Source organism: Taudactylus pleione, unplaced genomic scaffold, assembly GCF_031769625.1.
Source record: "Taudactylus pleione unplaced genomic scaffold, aTauple2 ptg000522l, whole genome shotgun sequence".
Taxonomy (NCBI): Eukaryota; Metazoa; Chordata; class Amphibia; order Anura; family Myobatrachidae; genus Taudactylus; species Taudactylus pleione.
The window spans coordinates 2,545,266-2,569,270 of record NW_028284924.1 but is presented as its reverse complement, the minus strand read 5'-3'; the positions used below and the strand labels follow the sequence as shown (position 1 = coordinate 2,569,270).

Here is a 24,005-nt window from a genome sequence, read left to right as displayed (position 1 = left end):
CAATTCTGAAAGGGGTATAGTCTAAATGACATAAAACGCAATGATTATGAACCAATGAAGAGCTTTCCTTCCTTCGGCTGCCGTCCCGCTGAGTGAAAGTCGCGCTCACGGTCACTGTTTATCTTTTACAGTGTTGGAATAAAGCCGCTGCTCGCTGCAAAACAATTCGCCCCCAGTACTGCAGAGAAGATCTATTTAAATGTGGTTTTTTCAACAAAAAGAAAAACTGATTCAGATCTTTTCAATTAGTGAGCTCATTTAATTAGTTCCCTGCATGGCAATAGTCTGAAAAATTTGTTTTGAGATGAAATGATAAATCAGACAAATACAAAAAAAACTAAACGCTTTATTCCTTTCTAATCAGATCTACAAACAGCATTTCCCGATTCATTACAGTATTACTAACAGCTGAGAGAACAGCCGGAGATGGCGCTCGCCCTCCCCAGAAATGGCGCCTTTCCTCCTGAGGTTCAGGATGATACCTTTGTGCGGGAAATAACTTCATTGACGAAGCAATTATTCTTCGCCAGAACGTCGGCTTTGAACTGATTCAGTTTAAACTTTATGTCTTCCTCAGACATTTCGGAAAGTGACAGAGCTTTCACTTTGGAGAGAAACTCCTGGATTATCTTCTCGCCTTCCTGTAAGAGAGAGAGAGAGAGAATCGCTCCTTTCATCAGACAAGCTGACCGATTTTCTATTTAAATGTGTGAAGAGGTATTCATAGTACAGAGATTGCAATATGGGTTACTGCAAGCATCATTTTAACAAATATAAACTGTATAATATAATTTGTATTAGAGGTTCTCACATTTCAGTCATTAATTTGCTGTGTTTACAGTCAGATAATTTGAACTAAAATTGTCATATTTAGTTGACACGTTTTGCACACATGTATTTGCTACTGAACTGGACTTGTCAATATGTGGTGTAAATGTTCAAATACTTTGACAGACTATAGATTGATCTAACCCTGAACAGCTGTAATGCTCTGATTGGTCACATTAGTGGTCTAACATATGCTTATTGGAGCATAGAATATCCAGAGAGTATAAAACAATCTGCAGCAATTAGCTGCCTGGTGGTATAAACCTATGAACTATATACTGTATTAAAAGTTGTCCAGGGAGCCGCCATCTGCATTACTATTTGTACCTCCCCATGCCAGGAGAGGTAAATTGGAGGTCACCGAATGCAAGTATTGCTGAACAGCATAGGAGAGTCAGTTGAAGAGTCGGTCAAAAATTTTATCCCGGCAATTAGTGAAACCTTCACATTCTAAGATTTTATGGGAAAGATTTCTGGACTGCACAACCTGACATTATATATATATATATATATGATGGGAGGTGCTACCTGATGAGACTAATTGCAGGCACAGAAACAGACAAATCTCAGGTGCACAACTCCAAATTATTAATAATATATATAAATGCAATAAAATTTTGCAATCAATTGAGGTTTTCAGCATAATCATGGCCAAGGTTATGGGCCTACCCACCAGATCCAGGTAACCTCTTTCGGGTAGGTCCCTAACATACTAGGGTTCAAATCCAGTGCGCAGGACCCCCAAAAACATGCTCTTTACTGTACATTTACATTCACATGTACAGCCAAACCCCAAACTGGACAATCACCACTACAGGGATTCTGTATGTGCTACATGGCGTACCCAAACTTATCTTTCCAAACAGGCCACATTACTACTCCCAATCTGAAGAAAACCCAAATCTACCTCAGTTCTTCACCCTCTTACACATGTATTACGGCTAGGAGAGCAATCAATATTCTCTCTCCCAACTCAGTCAGTGGAGCCATCTGCAAGCACGATACAATAATCTCTCTTCCAAGTCAGACCAGGGCTCTCTAGACAGCCAAAGTTGTTGTAGGAAACGTGTGCCCAACAGACCCAGGTGAAGCAGGGACACCCGGAATAATGAGAGGAAGGGTAAAAAAAATATATGCGACGTGACAGAGGGGACTGGAAAAATTGTTGCCAGGGTCTAAATGGTTCCTTTATGTCCTTATTACTCTTTGGCAATGTAAATTCCATTTGGTAAATGTGTAACATTTTAAATTTTCTACACAACTTACAGTGCATCTGGAAAGTATTCACAGCGCTTCACTTTTTCCACATTTTGTTATGTTACAGCCTTATTCTAAAATGGAATAAATTAATTTCGGCATCAAAATTCTACACACAATACCCCATAATGACAACGTGTAAAAAGTTTTGAGATTTTTGCAAATTTAATTAAAAAATAAACTAAGAAATAACATGTACATAAGTATTCACAGCCTTTGTTGATGCACCTTTGGAAGCAATTACAGCCTCAAGTCTTTTTGAAATGATGCCACAAGCTTGGCACACCTATCTTTGGGCAGTTTCGCCCATTCCTCTTTGCAGCACCTTTCAAGTGCCATCAGGTTGGATGGGAAGCGTCGGTGCACAGCCATTTTCAGATCTCTCCAGAGATGTTCAAATCAGATTCAAGTCTGGGCCACTCAAGGACATTCACAGAGTTGTCCTGAAGCCACTCGGTTGATATCTTGGCTGTGTGCTTAGGGTCGTTGTCCTGCTGAAAGATAAACCGTCGCCCCAGTCTGAGGTCAAGAGCGCTCTGGAGCAGGTTTTCATCCAGGATGTCTCTGTACATTGCTGCATTCATCTTTCCCTCTATCCTGACTAGTCTCACAGTTCCTGCTGCTGAAAAACATCCCAACAGCATGATGCTGACACCACCATGCTTCATTGTAGGGATGGTATAGGCCTGTCGATGAGCAGTGCCTGGTTTCCTCCAAACAGAACGCCTGGCATTCACGCCAAAGAGTTCAATCTTTGTCTCATCAGACCAGAGAATTTTGTTTCTCATGGTCTGAGAGTCCTTCAGGTGCATTTTGGCAAACTCCAGGCGGGCTGCCATGTGCTTTTTAATAAGGAGTGGCTACCATCTGGCCACTCTACCATACAGGCCTGATTGGTGGATTGCTGCAGAGATGGTTGTCCTTCTGGAAGGTTCTCCTCTCTCCACAGAGGAATGCTGTAGCTCTGACAAAGAGACCATCGGGATCTTGGTCACTTCCCTGAGTAGGGCCCTTCTCTCCCAATTGCTCAGTTTAGATGGCCGGCCAACTCTAGGAAGAGCCCTGGTGGTTCCGAACTTCTTCCATTTACGGATGATGGAGGCCACTAAACCCTTCCCCAGATTTGTGCCTCGAGACAATCCTGTCTCGGAGGTCTACAGACAATTCCTTGGACTTCATGCTTGGTTTGTGCTCGGACATGCACTGTCATGTGTGGGACCTTATATAGACAGGTGTATGTCTTTCAAAATCATGTCCAATCAACAGAATTTACCGGGATGCAATCGGGAAGCACCCCTAAGAAGGGTTAGGGGGGTTAGGTTAGCAGATACTTACCTTAGGACGAGCGGGATTTCCAGCGCTGCCGGGCTCTGCTGTTTTGTCGGGCTGCCGCTGCCGGGATTCGAACTCCCGGCCATGCGGCCGCCGGGATATCATACCGATTCCGAATTTACCACAGGTGGACTCCAATTAAGTTGTAGGAACATCTCAAGGATGATCAGTGGAAACAGGATGCACCTGAGCTCAATTTTGAGCTTCATGGCAAAGGCTGTGAATACCTATGTACATGTGATTTCTTAGTTTGTTTTTTTTATAATTAAATTTGCAAAAACCTCCAAAAAAATCTTTTTACACATTGTCATTATGGGGTATTATGTGCAGAATTTTGAGGACAAAAATTAATTTATTCCATTTTGGAATAAGGCTGTAACATAACAAAATGTGGAAAAAGTGAAGCGCTGTGAATACTTTCCAGATGCACTGTAATATATTCCTGCAAAAAGTAAGTGTAGCAGTAGGCCCAGAGCTACAGACGTTGTAGATAATGATCAGCTATCCAAACCTAAATCGAGTCACAAACCTCTTTCTCTTTGAAGCGCCTCTTGCAGGCCGGTTCCTCCTCGCCATCAGATTGAGTCCCAAGGAATTGGAATTCTTCTAACTCCAGAGCCTTCGCTTTGGCGTTCTCAATCACGTGCTTTGGAAAGCTAGCCAGCTCCGCTACATGAATTCCAAAACTCTGGTCGCAGACACCTTGAAAATAATAAATTGATCATTTGTTAAAAAGAAGGAAAAATACAGTCTACTGAATCACATTTTTAAAAAAAGCAGTTTGTAACATATTTGGCTGCATGTCCTCGGGCTTTACTTAAAAGGTGGCAACTGATCTATTTCCAAAACCAGTTAGGACTCATCTCACTAGAGTATAATATTTCTGCATGTCTTGATAGTACTGCTATAGTTTTAGAATAAAACAAGAGAGGGGGAGAAAAGGCAGGGGTATGAGGAGGGATGAAAAATCTAAATAATCTAAGTGTGAAGAGAGGAAGGGGCAATAAGGAAAAAGAACGAGGGGAGATCAGCCAGCGCACAAAGAAAGTGACGGTGTTATTGTGGCCATACACGGTGAGATTCAAAAGTTGGTAAGATGAGTTGTACGATTTCCCTTGAAATTATTCCCTTAAGATCCTGGACGATTTGTTTTGAAAATGCAACGACTTCACATAAGACTTCACATAAGACTTCACATAAGACTGCAAATCATACACGACAGGTTGAGGTCTCTCAGCAAAACCATCTGATCTGCGATCCAACTAGACGACGGCGGGGACGCGCATCGGGGTCGCAGAAGACTCAAAATACAACTATTTTCATAAGATTGGTCTGTCCAACCTGTGAAAACTGCCCAAATCATGAAACCATATTCTGTTATTAATCACTGCCAACCAAGCCAAAGGCAAATGTGTCCTTCAATCTCTAGCCAGCTGTGCCTTAGCCGCGTTGCAATTGTGACGAATAAGCTTTCCCAAGGATTTGTTGATGTTGGGGATGGGTTTATAAAGCAGAATCATGACGGGGCCAGGAGGCAGTTGAACGGAAGCGACTCGTGTCACAAGAGATCGATCGATCATTCCAAAATGCCTGAAAGGCAGGATACTCCCACCAGATACCTCTTAGGCCGCACTGTCTCCAACAGAGGTCATGCTGTGTTTGTCGGTGACCTTCTTAAGGGATGTATTTATGAGGGGACAACCTGCTCCAGAATGAAGGATAAGAGACAAATATGGCACTGGGGAGCAGTGGAAAATGTGCATCCTTGTCATAATAAAATGTCAGGCAACATAACACACAGACATTTGGTGCTTGGGATTTACCCAGCCCAATATTGAGAGGTGCACAGAGATCTCGGTATCTGGTTATTAGGTATTCATAAAACATATTTACAATCAATGCCAGCAGGTTAAAAATCAACAGCTTTGACGAGGCTGATCATGTGATTGCTTACATCATAAAGAGCTCTTGTGAGGTCGCTCAGCTTGGGTATAAAGGTTACTGGGTGGCACAGAACAGTCAAATATCAGCTGCAGTGAGCTAGTGTGTACTGCATATATTCACTGTGTTTTTCTGTTACTATATCATCTAGATTTGTCATCATGTAGTCTAAGGTAAGACCACTTTATATTTGAAAAACACTCATGACCAAGATACTCTGCGATGTACAAAATGGATGAAAATGGTTGTCCACTTGCAAGTTATGTTTACCATGAAATTGCAGTTTAACAAAATTGAACAGTCTGACAATTATACTTATTACAATGGTGTTTACATGACTTGATGAAATGCAATCATTTTTTCATAATGCTATATGTAATGAGTTCCACAAAGACTTGTTATGGGCACTTTACAGGGGGAAACAATACTGTGAATTTCACAAACACATGCGGGTAGTGTAACTTTAGAAATGTACCCTATAATGTAACGGGTAGGTGTCGAGAGCCAGATGTGTTGTTGAGTCAATCACAGGTCTCAGGTCTGCCACGTAAATGGCATTTTTCAGAAGTCTCCTCTTGGAGAGACTTACCTGAAGTCTGTTAGAAAAGTATAGATTTACATTTTAAACTTTAATAATGTATGCTGCAAATGCTTCCCTGTACTGTGCAGTCTTATATATAGCGCTTGTTGCTAACATTATATAACCATCACCAGTGACCTATCTTTACAGAGGTGCCTGCTGTAAAATTCTGGCGACTGTCCTAATGACTGCAGTAGAGTTTCTGTGCTACTTTGTTCCATCCCTTACTGCTATACTTCCATCACCCATAACCATGGCACAAGTATTCCCTCTGGAGTTACCCAAGACCATCTCTGCCAGCCGGCATGACTACAGATGCAATGTAATGCTGTACTGAGGTGGTGGAAGAAGGACACCAGGTGCAATTGACTGTCTCCTCGCCGTAGGCTGATGTTCAGTAAAAGGTTAGGTGGCCTCCTTAATGTGCTGGATTATACATGTTTGTTTTCAAATTTTATTTGACCTAGTATCTCTTTAAAAGCACACTGCAATATTGGTCTCTCTAGTAGACCAGTTGATACACAAAGGGCTTCTATGAGATTTTTGCACAATGTTATCATTGTTTTGTAGCTGAGCAATAATGAAGACATAAATAAGGAATATACATTCACGTATATCTAGTCTCACTCCTGTGGGTCAGACATGGCAATTTAAAACAGACTACATTCGATTACTCACTGAACCACAAGATGTGACATAACTATATGACCAGCTAACCATGGTTACGGCAATAAATCATATACCATTGCTAGTACTGAAGCCGATCTGAGACCTGTTCTTATCACATTTCCCACAGGAACATGCAGCAATCCCCTCTCTCACTTTTCTTAACTCAGACCTGATTCCAAACTTCACAAAAAGTTATTAAAAACATGTCATATTCTCCTTCAATGCACCAGTTATGATGCAAAGTGATATAGTTCCAGGTTGGGGAAAATGGGACTTTCAGAAAACCTGGTACTGCAAAGAATTGTTAGGCTGATTCTGGCTTTTTTCCATCCCAACCAGAAGGTACGTAAATTTGTCAATTTTGCAGAAGATGTGCTTGGGAAAATATACCTGTTCATGTTGCAATACAAAATAAATATTTGGGCTCGGCGGGATACAGTCATAATGGCAACATGGAACATGTCAACATCTGTACAATGCCGACATTAACTTTAGGCTGCGGGAGCGAATGGTTAAGGTTAGGGGCGTTACTCACAGCTGGATGACAGCTGGAACTTACCATCACATGACCGCTGAACTAAGAAGAGACCGCCCGAGATCTCATAGCAGGTAAGGTAGCTCTGCATGGGGTCACTCTGTTTTGTGGACAGTCTCATGTTGACATGATGAATAGCAACAAATCATTTAAAGGACAAATAAAATGAGGAAAGAGATATTCACCCAGGGAGTGCAATTAATACATTTATTAAAAGTAACATATAATTAAATACAGAGAGCAAAATACACATAAGTAAAATCTGTGTATCTCCAGGACTATTAATTGATGGAAATGTATATTATATATATATATATATATATATATATATATATATATATATATATATATATATATATATATACACACACCAACAATTCGAGGCGGCATTGAAGGTCTTTATCCTGCTTTATTGAAACACACCAACGTTGGTGTGTTTCAATAAAGCAGGATAAAGACCTTCAGTGCCGCCTCGAATTGTTGGTATGCTTCTTACTAAGGAAGGCACGGGGGCAAGGTGAAATTTGAAGTGGTGAGTGCCAGACCGATGCAAATAAATATATATATATATATATAAATAAAAACATAAGTCCATATAGTGAACGGTGAGGAAAGCTCTTATATCCTTAATTTCACTCCGCTGTTGGGATCAAGAGATTTTGTCACACTGCCGAAAATTCACACTCACCAGTACTAGGTGCAAAGTGCTGTATTGTACACAAGCTTGGTAATATGTCCCGTAGTACTTGTTGGAAAGTGGAGGGAGGGCACTTGACTTTACGGTTATTATTGGTCTCTGCGCTATGCTCGACCTCCAAATTATAGGCTGTCAGTACAGGGAGGGAGAGCGGTGCACCATATGCATAATGGACCTGGCACTATGCTCCACCTCATGCAGTCTCGTATAATGGAATTAGCCGGAAAGAGGGGTGGGGTGATCCAATCCTCTCTTACCCTCCTCTTGGAAGCCGGCGTTCTCGTATTATGCAGCCACGGCAGTGCCAGTGTGGTAGGTATAGCGCTTGGTCTCACAGTGCTTTTAAAGGACGGATCTAAGTACCAGATACTGGAATCCTGAAGGGTAGTAGTCCTTACTGGATTCTCTGCCAATGTTCAGGGGCAGTTTCATTTGAGGGTGAAAAATGAAGCTGCCACAATCAGCTTTTATTCCTCCATTGTCCAATCAGTAGTAATTAGCAAGTCATATGCAACTGTCACTTTAAGCTCTCCAAATACATCAAAAACCATCTATATTCGGTGGACATAACTAAACTAAAGAAATTACAACAACATAATACAGTATCATAGGTGGCTAAAAAAACAAAATTAAATAAATACATTAGTAAATAATTTAAAACAAATAAAAAGCTCCATAGGATATCATTGTAGAAGACCGGTATAATGCCACGGGGAGGGGGGCAAATCCGCCCCTGCCCCGGCCGGCGGGACCCATGGCTGCCTAGAAGATGATGGTCGGTCAGTGTATATGAATGACCATCATCTACAGATATATCTGCAGATCACTGGATCTGCAGATATATCTGTGCAGTGTGTACCCACCTTAAGAAAAGGAGCTCTCAATTAAATGATTAGATAGTCTAGTCTATTTATCTAATCATTATCTACAACCCACTTCAAGTCACAGGATTAAATCTCAACTCCCTCCATAAAGAGGATTATTCGTGTTTCATTTATCTATTCCAGAAATGAAACACAAAATATCCTCTTTACGGAGTGAGTTGAGATTTGAACCCGTGACTTGAAGTGCATTGTAGTGTCTCATCTATCCTCTGGTATAGATACCTTTTATCCTTTGAGTATGAAAATCTGTAAAGTGAATAGTATAAATAAAAAAGGAGAAAAAAAAAAAAAATCTTTTTGAGGTGCGAGAAGATTCAAACTGAGAACACGTTATACTATGTAGTGAGGCACTAGCCCACTAGGCTATTTAGCTGATCATGAAGAGTTCCTTTTCTTATACCTGTCTTCTACAATTATGTCCTATGGAGCTTTTTATTGGTTTAAATTATTTACTACTTATGTATTTAATTTTGTTTTTGAGCCACCTATGATATTATATTGTTGTAATTTCTTTAGTTTAGTTACGTCCACCGAATATAGACGTTTATGATATATGTGTTTTAGCACCCATTGGGGGGTACCCAATTATCCCCGAACATTGTTTGGGCACTGCAATTGGCAAACACCGGATTTTTCGCACATTATCCCCGACTTCACCCTGTCTTCTTAGTTCAGTTGAAATAATAGGAAAGTTCTCACGAAAACGCATAGGACATGCGATAAGCTCGCGGAACTGTGTGTTTTCACCATTTAGGTGGTGAAAAAATGGCACTTATCATGGATTATTTTTTGGGACATACAGTATCAGGTCTTATAAAATATCCACGATAAGTGCTGGCATTGGGCGGCACTTCAGGGATAATTGGATAGCCCCGCCGTGATCAATTAGCAGCGCTAAAGTAGCTAATTGGATACCCCCCTTAGTGCCAATATGACAGCTGCATATGACTTGCTAATTACTTCTCTAATTGGACAATGGAGGAGTAAAAGCTGTTTGTTGCAGCTTAATTTTTCACCCTCAGATGAAACTGCCCCTGAACATTGGCAGATAATCCGGTAAGGACTACTACCCTCCAGGATTCCAGCATCTGGTACTTTGATCTGTCCTTTACAGCACTGTGAGACCAAGCGCTATACCTACCACACTGGGATTTCCATGGAATGCATAATACGAGAACGCCGGCTTCCAAGAGGAGGGTAAGAAAAGATTGGATCAACCCTCCCCTCTTTCCGGCTGATTCCATTATACGAGACTGCATGAGGTGGAGCATAGCGCCGGGTCCATTATGCATATCAGTGGCAAACAGGATTTCCAGAGGGGGGATTCCAAATGCTTAAGTTTAAAGTGAGTGTGGCCTGTCAATGAAGGGGGCAGAATTAGTTTTTAACCAGCTTTAATAAGCGTCATACAAAGTGTATTGTGTGTATTAATTCCAGCGTATTCAGGACCAGTGATCACAGTAAGCCATAGATGCTCTAGTAGGCCATCCTGTCTGAGCTCAAAGTATTCATTTTAGATGTGAGCACCTTCCAGAGCAAGTCCTGGAGCCTGGAGGAGCAGCAGAAGAACCTAGCACAGCCCTGGACATACTGTATATGTACATATTGGGCTCTATAGCAGTGCATCTCTAACAGTGCATGTTTTCCAGGTCTTCTAGTTGGTGCACAGGTTATTTATTACTGGCTGATGCATGTTAAAAGATCCACAGGTGGTGCTAATTATTTCATTTGTGATACTGAGAAGAACATGCAGCACTAGTAACAATCTATTATATTACTATTTCTATTGTGGTCATGGTGTGGGCCTGGGAGGGGGGTTTCCAGGCAGACGGAAACCCCCCCTGAGTTTGCCTATGCATATGGTGCACCGCTCTCTCCCACCGTACTGATGGCCTATAATTTGGTGGTCGAGCATAGCGCAGAAACCAACAACAGTAAAGTCAAGCGTCCTCCCTTCACTTTCCGACAAGTACTACAGGACATATTAACAAGCTTGTGTACAATACAGCACTTTGTACCTTGTACTGGTGAGTGTGAATTTCATCAGTATGACAAAATCTCTTGATCCCAACAGCGGAGTGAAATTAAGGATATAAACGCTTTACTCGCCGTTCACTATATGGACTTGTGTTTTTATATATACACATTTCCATAAATTAATTGTACTGGAGATGTACAGATTTTACTTATTTATTTATGTGTAATTTGCTCTCTGTATTTAATTATTAATTATATGTTATATTGTATATTTTAATAAACTTATTAATTGTACTCCCTGGGTGAATATCTCTTTACCTATATTATTTGTTCCTTGGTACGCATTTGGCAATACAGTACTGCCAAGCTGGGAGATGCATCTATTTAAATTCGGTGGACGTACATAGGTTGGTGGCTTAGATTTGCGCTAGGGTTTATTTTGTTGAACAATCATTTAAAGGATTTACCCATTTTAAATAACATGTACCCCGCTGTCCTCCTATAGTTCATATAATCTCATTAGAGCGTCTCCTGGCTCACAGATGGGACAGATTAGATGCAAGTTCAAATGCAATGTCAAGAAAAGCCACTGACTTAACATCGGTGATTCATATTCTACTTTATTGAAATGATTTCTAATCACAGTTTAGGATTTTTTTTTTTTTTAATAACCGGCGTCTCAATGTTTGATCTTAGCTTGAGCTCTGCGCTGGTTAACACGGTGGCGGAGTACTGAGAAAACTCAATTGCCAGCAGGTATTAAAGCTAACAGATCAATGAACACTGCACCCGCGTGTTTTTCCTTTAGTGTCAGTGGAATCCTTAAGTAAAATGGAAGGGTGAGCAGTCAGGACATAGTGTAGGCAAACAATTCAGCCCAGCTAATATTCTGCTGAACTTCGCTGCTGCTGTGACTCCAATAAAACTCTACCGTCTGGGGAAAAAAATCAATTATGGCTAGAAGATTGCAGGACAAGCCTAAAAATAACACGTCATGTGTGAACTAGGAGTGTTCAGTTTCATGGCTATGGTCTGAGTGGTGAGAGACCGGGACCCACAGTAAACAAGTTTAAGAGATAATGAAAATAAAATAGTAGTAAGAACCCGCGCTTCGCTGGTGGCGGCTATAGGTGTCAAAGGGTAATCCCTATATATACCCCAAAGAGAATGTGTAAACAGCAAATAGTCACCTAAGTGCACAGTATACAGATAATCAGATAGTAGAATATAATAACCTTGGCAAACACATCTAAAATAAAATTCTGTCCAATTCACAAAAAAAGTTTAAAAATATAAAAAATTCCACTGTATAGGAGAGGTAGAGAGCAGCTGAATTCTCCTATTCAAAGTGGCTCATTCACAGAAATCTTCAAACTCACGTATCACCTCCGCTCATATAAAAGAGAGAGAGGGACCACCATAGTGCATTATCATTTAATAAATGGATAAAAAGTAAACATCAGTTTAAAAACAAATCCTGAGTTTAAGAGATAATCTATTAAAAAAATAAAATATAATAAAACTACATTTTGTCATTCACAAGACATAATGCAGAACATATTGGCACAACGCATTAGCACTGGCATTAATTCTTGCAGCTTATGATCCTTAACATTTCATCACATAAGAGCAACATCATGTCCGGTAAGCATGTCCATCTTCCCAACGTCTCACCCCTCATCAAGAAAACATTAGGTCAGGCGCCACGCAGGCAGTAGCAGGCATGTAGACAGAATACACACGCGTGCTGTTGTACTACTGCAGGATTCCCTTTGCACACTTGATCACATCAGATTCCTGGACTCCGAGAGAGCGACCTCTGTAACAACCCTGAACACCAAACCTGCAAAGTCCATCTATGCTGCAATTATCAGCTGCAGCATCCTGCTCACAATAAGCACAATATCTGCGCTCGCAGTGACCATTTCATGCCTGATGCAGAGATGACAGCGCCCCTGTTTGTGGAGCGTAACTTGCTCATGCTCCAGAACCAAGCCTACACAAGTATGGGGGAGAGACAGAGTTGTTCGCATTTCAGTCACATCTACACTTGTGTCCGAAGGGGCATAACTGGGGGGGATGTAGTCAGAAGGTCGACAACGTTGACATCTATAAAGTCAGCAGTTATGATGTCGACATTGTTAAAATATAGGTTAAAATATAGGTATTAGGGGAGAAATAATCATCATAATGCCAGAGGATCAGGGGTCTGACCTGGGTGTGGACTGAAAAATATACAGTAAAAAGGTAGACAATGTCTAGATAGACACCAAATGTTAGGCAGTCAATAGGGACAAAATGTTGACACTCTAAAGGTCGACCTGTAAGAATGTCGACATGCACAAATGGTCGACAGGGCCAAAAGGTCGCCACATGGTTTATTTTTTTTTTGTCTAACCCTAATCTTCACCCTAACCCTCCCCTTGGTGCCTAACCCTCCCCTTGGTGCCTAACCCTAACTGTCCCTTCTAGTGCCTAACCCTAACCCTCCCTCAAGGTGACTAACACTAACCGTCTGGGTAAGTGTCTAACCCTAAACCTTAAAAAACAAAATATAAAATAAAAAAAATGTGTCGACCATGTCTGTGTCGACCATTGTCACGTCGACCTATTGACTGTAACATCCGGTGTATTTAGACATTGTTTACCTTTTTACTGTAGATCTTTAGACCGGATCCCGTCTGACCTGGAAGCCACAGTCACATGATCACCAGGAACCTGGAAGATGCCGCTGGGGACGCCAGGAGCAGGTATGTGACCGCTAGACCACCGAGGATGATATATCGACATTCTAACACGTCGAGGTTTCAGCAGTGACTAAATGATAAATGTCAACATAGACATTATGACTGTGGACATAATCACACCTCCCCCACGTACATGAGCTGTAATAGGGAGGAGTCCTGTCGTAGGCACAGTTATGTGAGGTTGTGTGGACGGAAGTGCTGGTGATGTAGATTTGGATGTAAGCATAACTATGCCGGTTACCAGGAGTATCCTTTGCACCAGGTATAGGCAGGCACAAGTGAGCGCTGATGAGGACGACGACGACTTTCAAACCATGAGAATGGATCGGTGGCAAATCCATGGCAAAGATGCTACAAAGCTGCATACTGGCTAATGTACACATATAGCACCATGTGTGTAATGCCAGCGCAACTAACGGCCTACCCGCATTCAGCTCTGCATCTTGTGTCTTATTGAGGTCACCGACAGGCGCCATTCTCATTAGTATCAGGTCATGTTTGCCTAAAGTCTATTAAATAGTTATAAAAATCTAAATGAAAATAGCAATTTAAAATGAAAACAGCCTGTACCACCACTCTGCGACCTGTATAGCAGCTGGTCCATGCATCAGGTCTCATGAGGATAACTAGGTGACGGGCCTCTATCTAGGCTACCTCTACCCTCACCTTTGCAAAGGTTTACAGAGGACACTGCAGTCATTACCATCTGTGCAAAGCCCTGGAATCTGCCACATGTACTGAGCCCTGTGCTGTGCGCTGCTCTCCTTCAGTGCACATACAAATGAGGCGTATACTACACAAGATATCCCGGGAAACTCCAGATGCATGCACAGTATGAGGGTTTGGGAAGGACTGACAAAGCACTGCTCAGCTGTGCAGTTCCAGATCTCCTCTGGGTCACAGAGAAGAGGTGTATGATGGCCACGTTACCGATGGTCAGAGCACAGCTCCATGCTAACAAACAGCAATTGGCCACAACAAGGCAAATAACTGAATGAAGACATGCAGCAAGTGTGTGGTATATGATAACACATATATCACACTTTCCCTGTAGTCACTGTTGCTTATGACAAGCTCACAGAGATATTATTATTATCATCATTTATTTATATGGCGTCACAAGTGTTCCGCAGCGCCTTACAAAGTACATAAATAAATGGGTTGACCAGTGACTTACAGCACAATACAATACAGGACGAGGACAAGGATAACATACATTGCTATATTAGCGACTATGGGCCATATTCAATTTGGCTGCGAAAAGTCGTTATCGCCGATGACGTTATTTTCGCATGTTTGAATTATTCCCGTATTCCATTTCAAAGACTTTTTGCACCGGTGACAAGTTTTCACCACTGAAATAGGTGGCGAAAAAAAGTGCGGAATTGGGGTTTAGGGGTGCAGACTTTAAAAAAATAGCCTGCACCCCCGGGAATGTCATAGAAAAAAAAATAAACTAGGGACACCCCGAAAAAGTAACTTTAGAGGTAAAAAATAAAATAAAATAGGGAACACACTTCTAAAATAGCCAAATTAAATTCAGAGGGGTTCCCAAGTATGCGGCAGGTGTTTTCTTCATTGCGGGAGTAGCGGCAGGTGCATTTTTGCTGAATTTTTAAAAATCATTTTAGGGACTTAAAAAAATGCTTTCCCCCATGTTCATGTACCCCAAATTTGATAGATTTTTTTTTGTGGTAAAAATAACTATTGCCAAGTGCTATTCTTCACCCCTTTTTCATAGTCGCAAATATGCACCTGCCGCGGCTATTAGAAACCCCGACTTCCTTTAGCAGGCAAAAATGGGGATACCCATAGTGATATATAGGGGGGGTCCCTGGAATCTTTCCCAAAAATTCCAGTTTTTTGGCGATACTTACCTTTCCGCCGGCTCCCATTTTCGTTGATTTCTAATTGAATACGGGGGATAAAGCCACAAGATACTTTGTCCCGGAAAACCTGCGATGTGGAGCGAAAAGTCCAGCACGGACTTTTCGCTCCCAAATTGAATATGGCCCTATAAAACCCAGATAAGCAATAGAGCATAAGCAACCAAGTGTTAGGTGTTAGCTATGGGAAGGACTGATGTTTTAGGCGATCCAGCTAGAGTAGCAATGTAAGTGCACTGTGACTATACAATAGACCATATAAAACGTGCGAGGGGAGAAGTAGGTCATTCATCTCTGACCTTTCTTGATCCGGTAGAGCATGGTCAGCGTTTCATCTGTTGTAAGCGCCGTGACGTGCAAATTGTTCACTGTTGGCACCTGGTCTGCCAGAGCTGTCAATTCATGGAAGTGGGTGGCAAACATACAAAATGCCCGGATTTTAGTGGAGATGTACTCAGAGATCGCCCAGGCCAGTCCAAAGCCATCGTAGGTGGAGGTCCCTCTGCCCAGTTCATCAATAATAATTAGTGAGTCCTCAGTGGCTGATCTGCAATAGGGGACATTACAAAGAACTATAAAGTTATGTAAACAACTGCTTAACATAGATTGGGGCTAAAAGGTATCCTTTATAAAAATAATAATTATTTGTTTGTACCATTGTTCTTCTTTTATTGTCAATACTGATAGTGGCACATTTGCCATTGCTGTGCGTTGCAAACAGTTATTGAACGGAAAAGAAAAGGGCCCCCATATTACATTTAAGAATGACAAATGTTTAAAAACAAAACCAACCACATTACACAGAGGGGTTCCCATGCTCGGTCCTCAAGGCCTAACACAGTCCAGGTTATCCATGCTTGAGCACAGGTGACTTAATTAGAACCTTTATCACTTTGATATAACCATCTGTGCTAAGCCATGAATATCCTTAAAACCTAGACCAGGCCTGGCCAACCTGTGGCTCTCCAGCTGTTGTGAAACTACAAGTCCCAGCATGCCTTGCAACAATTTTAGCATTCCCTAATAGCAAAACTGTAGCAGGGCATGCTGGGACTTGTAGTTTCACAACAGCTGGAGAGCCACAGGTTGGCCAGGCCTGACCTAGACGGTTAGAGTGCCTTGAGGACAGAGTTTGGTAACCATGGACACTTGTCTTTGTCATCAAAATATCTCATCAATCAATTAAGTTCCGTTTCTAAACATGACCATATTGTAGCACGTCCAACACAAAAAAAACACAAGTAAATATAAATCGTCTGATCTGGACCAACACCAGTCATTATATTAGAGCAGAGTTTTCAAAACTCAGCCATTATAGTGCTGGTTTTAAGGATATCCATGCTTCAGTCCAGATCGTTAAATCAAATTGACCGAGGTATTAAGTAATCTGTGCTCAAGAATGGATATCCTTAAAACCTGGACTGTAATGGTGGAGTTTGGGAAACTCAGCGTTATAGCAATTGTTCTGTAGCATCTCACTTTGGTGTTAGCAAGTCAGCCTATTAAATCTGAAAATACATAAAACGCGTAAGGTGCCTGGCTGTTTCGTCATTAATTCATCTCAGCTTATTTCAATGCAGCCAGGGACAGCGCGTAATTTAAACTGTCAGTTTCTAGAACCGCTCCGCAACCCTGGCGCCCGACACCGTCTGCGAAGACGAGCGGTGAGATGCAAATCCCCCATGTTGGGCTACAGACATTCCCTGATCTTAAACAAATTAGTCCTTATTTTGTTTTGTTTTTTATTGCAGTCTACTACGCTCTCTCCTTAGCATCTACAATTGGTTAAAGTTTTAATTTCACATTGCCTTATTAAGTCTGCTGCAGACATCAGTGCTAATTGGGGCAAAACTGGCAGGCAGCTGCGGACGGGAGGAAACACTGAAAGGTAATATAAAATGCCAGAACCGCGCTTAACACATCATTAAAACTATATAACTCTTTGGAGATGTCAGCAGTGTGACTGGACCTGTAAGAGCTTTTGTTACTCAAAGCCGCATTTAACATTTCCCATTTTCTTTCACCCACGGGTTTGTGCTGTGACAGCTTCAGGTTCTGGTAATATGGCATTTCTGCCACCACTCACTAATTAGGTCACACCGATCGCTTTGGAGTGAGCTTTGTGATAGACACCTGGCAGGAGACCTGGAGCAGATCGTGCACCCTGGATTGGACGATAATAGGTAGCGACAGACAGAACCCTATTTAGCGCGCTATTGTTGTGACATCAACCATATGTATATTACAGAACAATTGACCATAAGGGAGAAACATCTGTGTTAGCGCTCAGAGTTGTTACATATAATTAGGATAGGTACAGTAATCTGGAGTAATAAGAATTTATACAGGCTGTTACATTTGGAATGTCCCTCCAAGGAATACAGTAAAGAATTTAGCAATAAAATACATCATTTAAAGACCTGTGATTCAATCTTGAAACCACCCTGCAATTCATACAAAACTGCGCATTTCCAGCTGTCGTGCGACTAGAAGACCCAGGCGTTATTAAACGTGTGGAGTCTGCCCATTGTAGGACAACTAAATGGCAAATCGATTGATGGATGATACCATGTATTTTCCATTATACAGAGCATACGGTATGTCGCCTTGCCCAGGATAGATAAATATAATAGATGATGGGTCAAAGCTTGGAGTTCCCTCCAGAATGGGTTCTGTTACATTCCCCGGGAGATGATGTAATAATATGAGATATGGTAAGAACTTACCCTTGTTATCTCTATTTCAACGAAGTCCATAGGGTTCCACAGGATACCTTGGGGTATAGGTGTGACGTCAGTCGCAGGGCACCAAAGAGTTAAGCTTTCAGCCTCCCAGGATGCACTAGGTCCCCCTCCTATACCCCGCCCCCGAGCCAAGGCATCTCAGTTAGTTACCAAGCCATAGGCCGGAGGAGGAGAAGGAAGAGAGAGAACAAAGATCTGGACACATACAAGAATCACATTCTCACCAGAGGGAGACGGAAAACCGGTGACCAGAGCAAAGCCCATCTGCAGCACAGGTGCGACAGGGCGGGAGTCCTGTGGAACCCTATGGACTTCGTAGAAATAGAGATAACAAGGGTAAGTTCTTACCATATCTCATATTTTCTACTTCAGGGTCCATAGGGTATCCACAGGATACCTTGGGGATGTCCCAAAGCAGTATCCTTTAAGGGTGGGGACGCTCCTGTGCAGAAAGGAGAATCCGCCGCCCAAAGGAAGCATCCTGAGAGGCGAAGGTGTCAAACCTGTAATACCTCACGAAGGTATGGACAGAGGACCACGTAGCAGCCTTGCAGATCTGGACTGCAGAGGCACCACGTCGAGCTGCCCACGAAGGACCCACAGACCTAGTGGAATGAGCCTTCACAGAAGGAGGAACCGGCAGGCCTTCATGAAGATAAGCTTCAGAAATAGCCATACGGATCCAGGCTGCCAAAGTTTGCTTTGAAGCAGGCCAACCCTTTTTACGGAAGCCATAGAGGACAAACAAAGCGTCCGACTTCCTAAACGAAGAAGTGCGGTCAACATAAGTCCTTAAGGCCCGAACAACATCCAAAGAGGCCTCACCCACGGAAAGACCCGGTGAGTTAAAGGCCGGAACAACTATTTCCTCGTTAACATGAAACTGGGAAACAACTTTGGGAAGAAACTCGGGCCGAGTGCGGAGCACTGCCCTGTTCCCATGAAAAACCAAGAAAGGGGGTCTACAAGAAAGAGCCCCTAACTCAGAAACACGTCTGGCCGAAGCAATAGCCAGAAGGAAAACAGTCTTAGCTGTTAGCCATTTAAGATCCACTGAGCCCAGTGGTTCAAACGGCGGTCCTTGGAGAGCCCTCAGGACCACAGCCAAATCCCAAGGCGCCACAGGTGGAACAAAGGGCGGCTGAATGCGGACAACACCTTGCATAAAGGTGCGCACATCCGGGATTGTAGCAATCCTACGGTGAAACCAGACAGACAGGGCCGAAACTTGTACCTTCAAAGAAGCAAGGCGAAGCCCATGATCTAGTCCCGCTTGTAGGAAGGTGAGAATCCGAGACAGACGAAACTCCCGCGGTGCATAACCTCTCGGTCGACACCACTTGAAGAACGTATGCCACACGCGATGGTATATCCTCGCGGAAGACGGTTTCCGAGCTCGCAACATGGTACGCACCACAGAGCTGGAAAACCCCCGGGACCTCAGCATGGCCGTCTCAACAGCCACGCCGTCAAAGACAGCCGAGTCAGGTCCGGGTGAAGACAAGGACCCTGAGACAGAAGGTCCGGTCGTAGCGGCAACCGCAGAGGACTGACCACGGACAGACCCTGAAGATCTGAGAACCAGTGCCGTCTGGGCCACGCGGGAGCTATCAACAGGAGCGTCCCTCCTTCCTGTTTGAATTTCCGGATTACCCGTGGAAGAAGGGAGACCGGAGGGAACAGGTAAGCGAACCGGAACGTCCACCGGACGGACAGAGCATCCACCAGAGACGCCCCTTCGTCTCTTGTGCGAGACCCGTACACCAGCAACTTGTTGTTGTTGTGCCGGGACGCCATGAGGTCGATCTCTGGAAGACCCCACCTGTCCACCAGCAGTTGAAAAACGTCCGGGTGCAGGGACCATTTGCCCGGATGAACGTCCTGGCGACTTAGAAAGTCCGCCTCCCAATTTAGCACTCCCGGGATGAAGACCGCTGATATGGCCGTAAGATTGCGCTCCGCCCAAACCAGGATCCGAGAGACCTCTACGAGAGCCGCCCGACTGCGGGTTCCTCCTTGCCTGTTTATGTAGGCCACGGTGGTAGCGTTGTCCGACTGGACCTGTACCGGGTGACCCGGGAGAAACCGATGTGCCTGCTGGAGAGCATTGAAGACCGCACGGATTTCCAAGATATTTATGGGAAGCTCCGCTTCTGTCGGCGTCCACCTGCCCTGGAACAAGTGTGGACCCAAAACCGCTCCCCAGCCCCGAAGACTGGCGTCCATTGTCAACAGGACCCAATTTGGAACCCAGAACGGACGTCCCTTGTTGAGGTGGGTCGTCTGTAACCACCAAGCAAGGGACAGGTGAACTTCCGGGGTGAGCACAATCGTCTGGGACTTCAGAGACTGAGGCAGCCCGTTCCACTTGGACAGGATCAGGTGCTGCAGAGGTCTGGAGTGAAACTGGGCGTATTCCACCATGTCGAACACCGACACCATGGAGCCTAGTAACCTCATCGCCAAGTGTAGGGACACCCGGCGGCTGTGCAGACAACTGCGCACCCTTGACTGTAAAGCAGAGATCTTGTCCTCGGTCACGAAGATCCTTTGCTGTCCCGAGTCCAATAAGGCTCCAAGATGAAGAATCCTCCGAGACGGGATTAGAGTGGACTTCTGCCAGTTGATTAGCCAGCCGTGCCGTTGCAGCAGTGCAATGGTCAGGTCCAAGTGGCGTAACAGGAGCTCTGGAGATCCTGCCACCAATAACAGGTCGTCCAAGTACGGCAACATGCGGACTCCCTGCAGCCGCAGAGAAGCCGCCATGACCGCCATCACCTTGGTGAAAACCCGTGGTGCTGTCGCCAGGCCAAAAGGTAACGCCCGAAACTGGAAGTGGTCGCTGCGGATTGCAAACCTGAGGAACTGTTGATGGCGCAAAAGAATAGGGACATGCAGGTAAGCGTCCTGTATGTCCAATGACACCATGTAGTCCCCAGGTTCCAGCGCCAGAATGATGGACCGTAGGGTCTCCATCCGAAACTTCTGTACCCGCAAAGACCTGTTGAGTGCTTTGAGGTTGAGAATCGGACGATACGACCCATTGGGTTTCTGTACCAAAAAAAGATTTGAATAGAAACCCTGGCCCCTCTGGGAGAATGGAACAGGCACTATAACTCCAGCCTGGAGCATAGTGTGCAATACTTTCCGCAGCTCCGTAGCCTTGTTCCGGTCTGATGGTAGACCCGTGGTGAAGAATCGAGCCGGGGGTCTGTGCCGGAAGGAGAGGGCGTACCCGTGGGAGACCACCTCCAGAACCCAAGTGTCTGTCGTACTGGTCGACCAACACTGGGCGAACTGCAGCAGGCGGCCTCCCACCCTGGGATCCCCCAAAGGGAGGCCCGGACCGTCAGGCCGCAGGCTTGTCATCTGGCTTGGGGGACGGACGTCTGGTACTCCATGTCTGCTTCCGGGGCTTGACTGATTTCTTAGGGCCAGCCTGTCGAGGAAACGACTGTGGTTTGGGCCTGCCCTGGGCCCTAGATGACCGAAAGGACGATGGTCCAGAACCAGAAGGAGCAGCGGCCAACGGGAGACAAGCCGATTTGGCTGCCGCCAGCGTGGCCACAATCTTATCCAGATCCGGACTGAAGAGAACTTCTCCGGTAAACGGCAACGCCTCCAGACCCTTTTTGGAATCTGCGTCCGCCTTCCAGGATCGCAGCCACAAGGTGCGACGAGCAGCTACCGCTGCTGAAGAAATCCTAGACACCAGAGTACTCTTGTCTAGGGCCGCCTCGTTGATGTAGGTGGCCAAATCACGGAGATTGCCAATCAACTCTGCCTGTTCGGCCGGACAGTCGGAATCAAAAGAAGCCTCTAATGAATCCGCGCAAGGCTCCATCGCTCTGGCAACCCAGCAAATGGCCATAGCCGGCCGTGCTGCCCCCCCCCCCGCAAGGGAATAAGCAGACTTCAGGCAGATCTCCACCTTGCGGTCCGTAGCATCCTTAAGGGAGGACATGGATGGCATCGGCAATGTGGCACTACGGACAAGACGGGTCACGTGAGAATCCACCTGTGGAGGGGATTCCCACTTAGCAAAATAATTATCCGCGAACGGATAAGCCACCGCCAGGCGTCTCTGCGGCTGGTATCTTTTGCCAGGCTGTTTCCACGCCTCCTCTAAATGGTCCACCAACTGACCCGAAAGAGGAAAGACTGTGGCATCGCCCTTCACATCTTTGAAAAAGGCATACTTAGATTTAGCCGCTGGGGGAACTTCGTCCTCAATCACCAAGGCTGTGCAGACCGCCCGAATAAGTCCAGGAATATATACTTTGGACTTAGCATCAGCGTCCTTAGCATGGAGAGGTTCCTGATCGTAAGGATCCAGAATCTCCCCATCATCAGACGTCCCCTCGTCATCCTCATAAGGAGCCGACAGAGACGCCACCGGCCGTTTATGCGGCCGCATCACAGACTCCCCTTGCAACACATCCGACAAGTGCTGTACAGAACTCGTCAGGGAGTTAACCCACGCTGGCTCCTGAGAAACCGGGAGCGGGGAAATAGGGAGACTGTGGGGTACCACCAATTGTCGTGGGAAACCCTGCATGGGTGACGACACCACTGACTGCTGGGACAAACCCATCGGTGTAAACGCGGGCTGCGGAGCTAACTGGCCCACTAAGGCTGTAAGCGCTTGAGCGAAACAAGCCCAGGGCGGCTCCTGTACCGGTGCAGTAACCGTAAGAGGCCGCGCCATAGACAAACACTGCCGGCAGAGGCCCTCCGTGCTACCCTCCCCCTCCGCTAACGGTACTTTACACGTAGTACACTGTAGCCGGAGGGGAAAATCACTTTCAGACATGATGGCACCACGTATGTGACCCCTCTCACCAATTATATATTTAAGAGGCGAGAGACCACCCTGCAGCACCGCACCGCAAGGGCTTAGCAGAAAAAACACAGACAGTATAAAGCTGACAGTTTAGAAAAAAAGTTACAGGCAGCAGCGCTAGCACAGTCACATACAATGCAGAGAAATAACAATTCCTGCACTAACAGCGCTGATCACTCAACTACACAGACACAGGGCCTGGTAGGACACAGCGCTGCATACACAGACCTGACCACAGCGGAGGAGAGGTATGCGGGGGGACCCAGACCACGATGCTTCCAATGCAGGCTTCCAGCAGCGTTCACCATGCTTCAGAAAAGATGGCCACCGAGGAGCAGAGAGAAGGCTGGCCTGGGGGAGGAGCGCTGACACAGGGCCAGTCAGCACAGTGCAGAGAGGGCTGTGTGCAGCGGGGGAGGCGCCGGCTGTGAGACAGGGAAGGCGCGCTCCCCTGGCATGCATTTAACCCCTGGGATGCAGCAGCGCTACCGCTCTGCTGCGGTCCGCTGTCCCAGGGGGTAGTGGAAGCGAAGGTTGGTCGCCTGGCTCCACGCTGCAGCCAGTCCCCAGGGAGCCCCCTGCCTGGGGACTTAGGACCATGTGATCAGCGGGGACCCCCCCGCGGGACCCCACTGCTTACCTCTGTCCCCCTTGAATCCGGCCATGGTCCGGAACATCTGGGGTCACCGCTAGCTGTGACCCCAGATGTCCACCAGCATCCCCGGATCAGTACCGGCGTTCTGGTACCGGCGGGGTGTAGGGAAGACAGCATGGACGTCAGGACTGACTGTCCATGCTGTTCATCCAGATGTGCAGCCACAGCTGCATGAAGAAAAAGCTTCAGGGGCTCTTCTAAGCCCCCCTCTAGCAGGTGCCTCCGACTACGGCCGGGCACCAAACGAAACTGAGATGCCTTGGCTCGGGGGCGGGGTATAGGAGGTGGACCTAGTGCATCCTGGGAGGCTGAAAGCTTAACTCTTTGGTGCCCGATGACTGACGTCACACCTATACCCCAAGGTATCCTGTGGATACCCTATGGACCCTGAAGTAGAAACAGGGTTTCTGAGCCCAGATAATAAATACAC

At 45.1% G+C, this 24,005-nt stretch overlaps 1 protein-coding gene across 1 annotated transcript in view; it reads right to left on the bottom strand.

The window, feature by feature from the left end:
- Positions 1–326: 326 nt before the first annotated feature.
- The window catches only part of MSH2 (mutS homolog 2), a 174,892-nt gene continuing 151,213 nt past the window's right edge, over positions 327–24,005 (bottom strand). The window contains exons 14-16 of the mRNA XM_088450684.1: positions 15,633–15,880; positions 3,947–4,119; positions 327–641 (exon numbers count right to left, since the gene is read on the bottom strand). Of these exons, the coding sequence (XP_088306810.1) occupies positions 471–641; positions 3,947–4,119; positions 15,633–15,880 (592 nt within the window). The 3' untranslated portion in view covers positions 327–470. The remainder of the gene's footprint in view (positions 642–3,946; positions 4,120–15,632; positions 15,881–24,005) is intronic.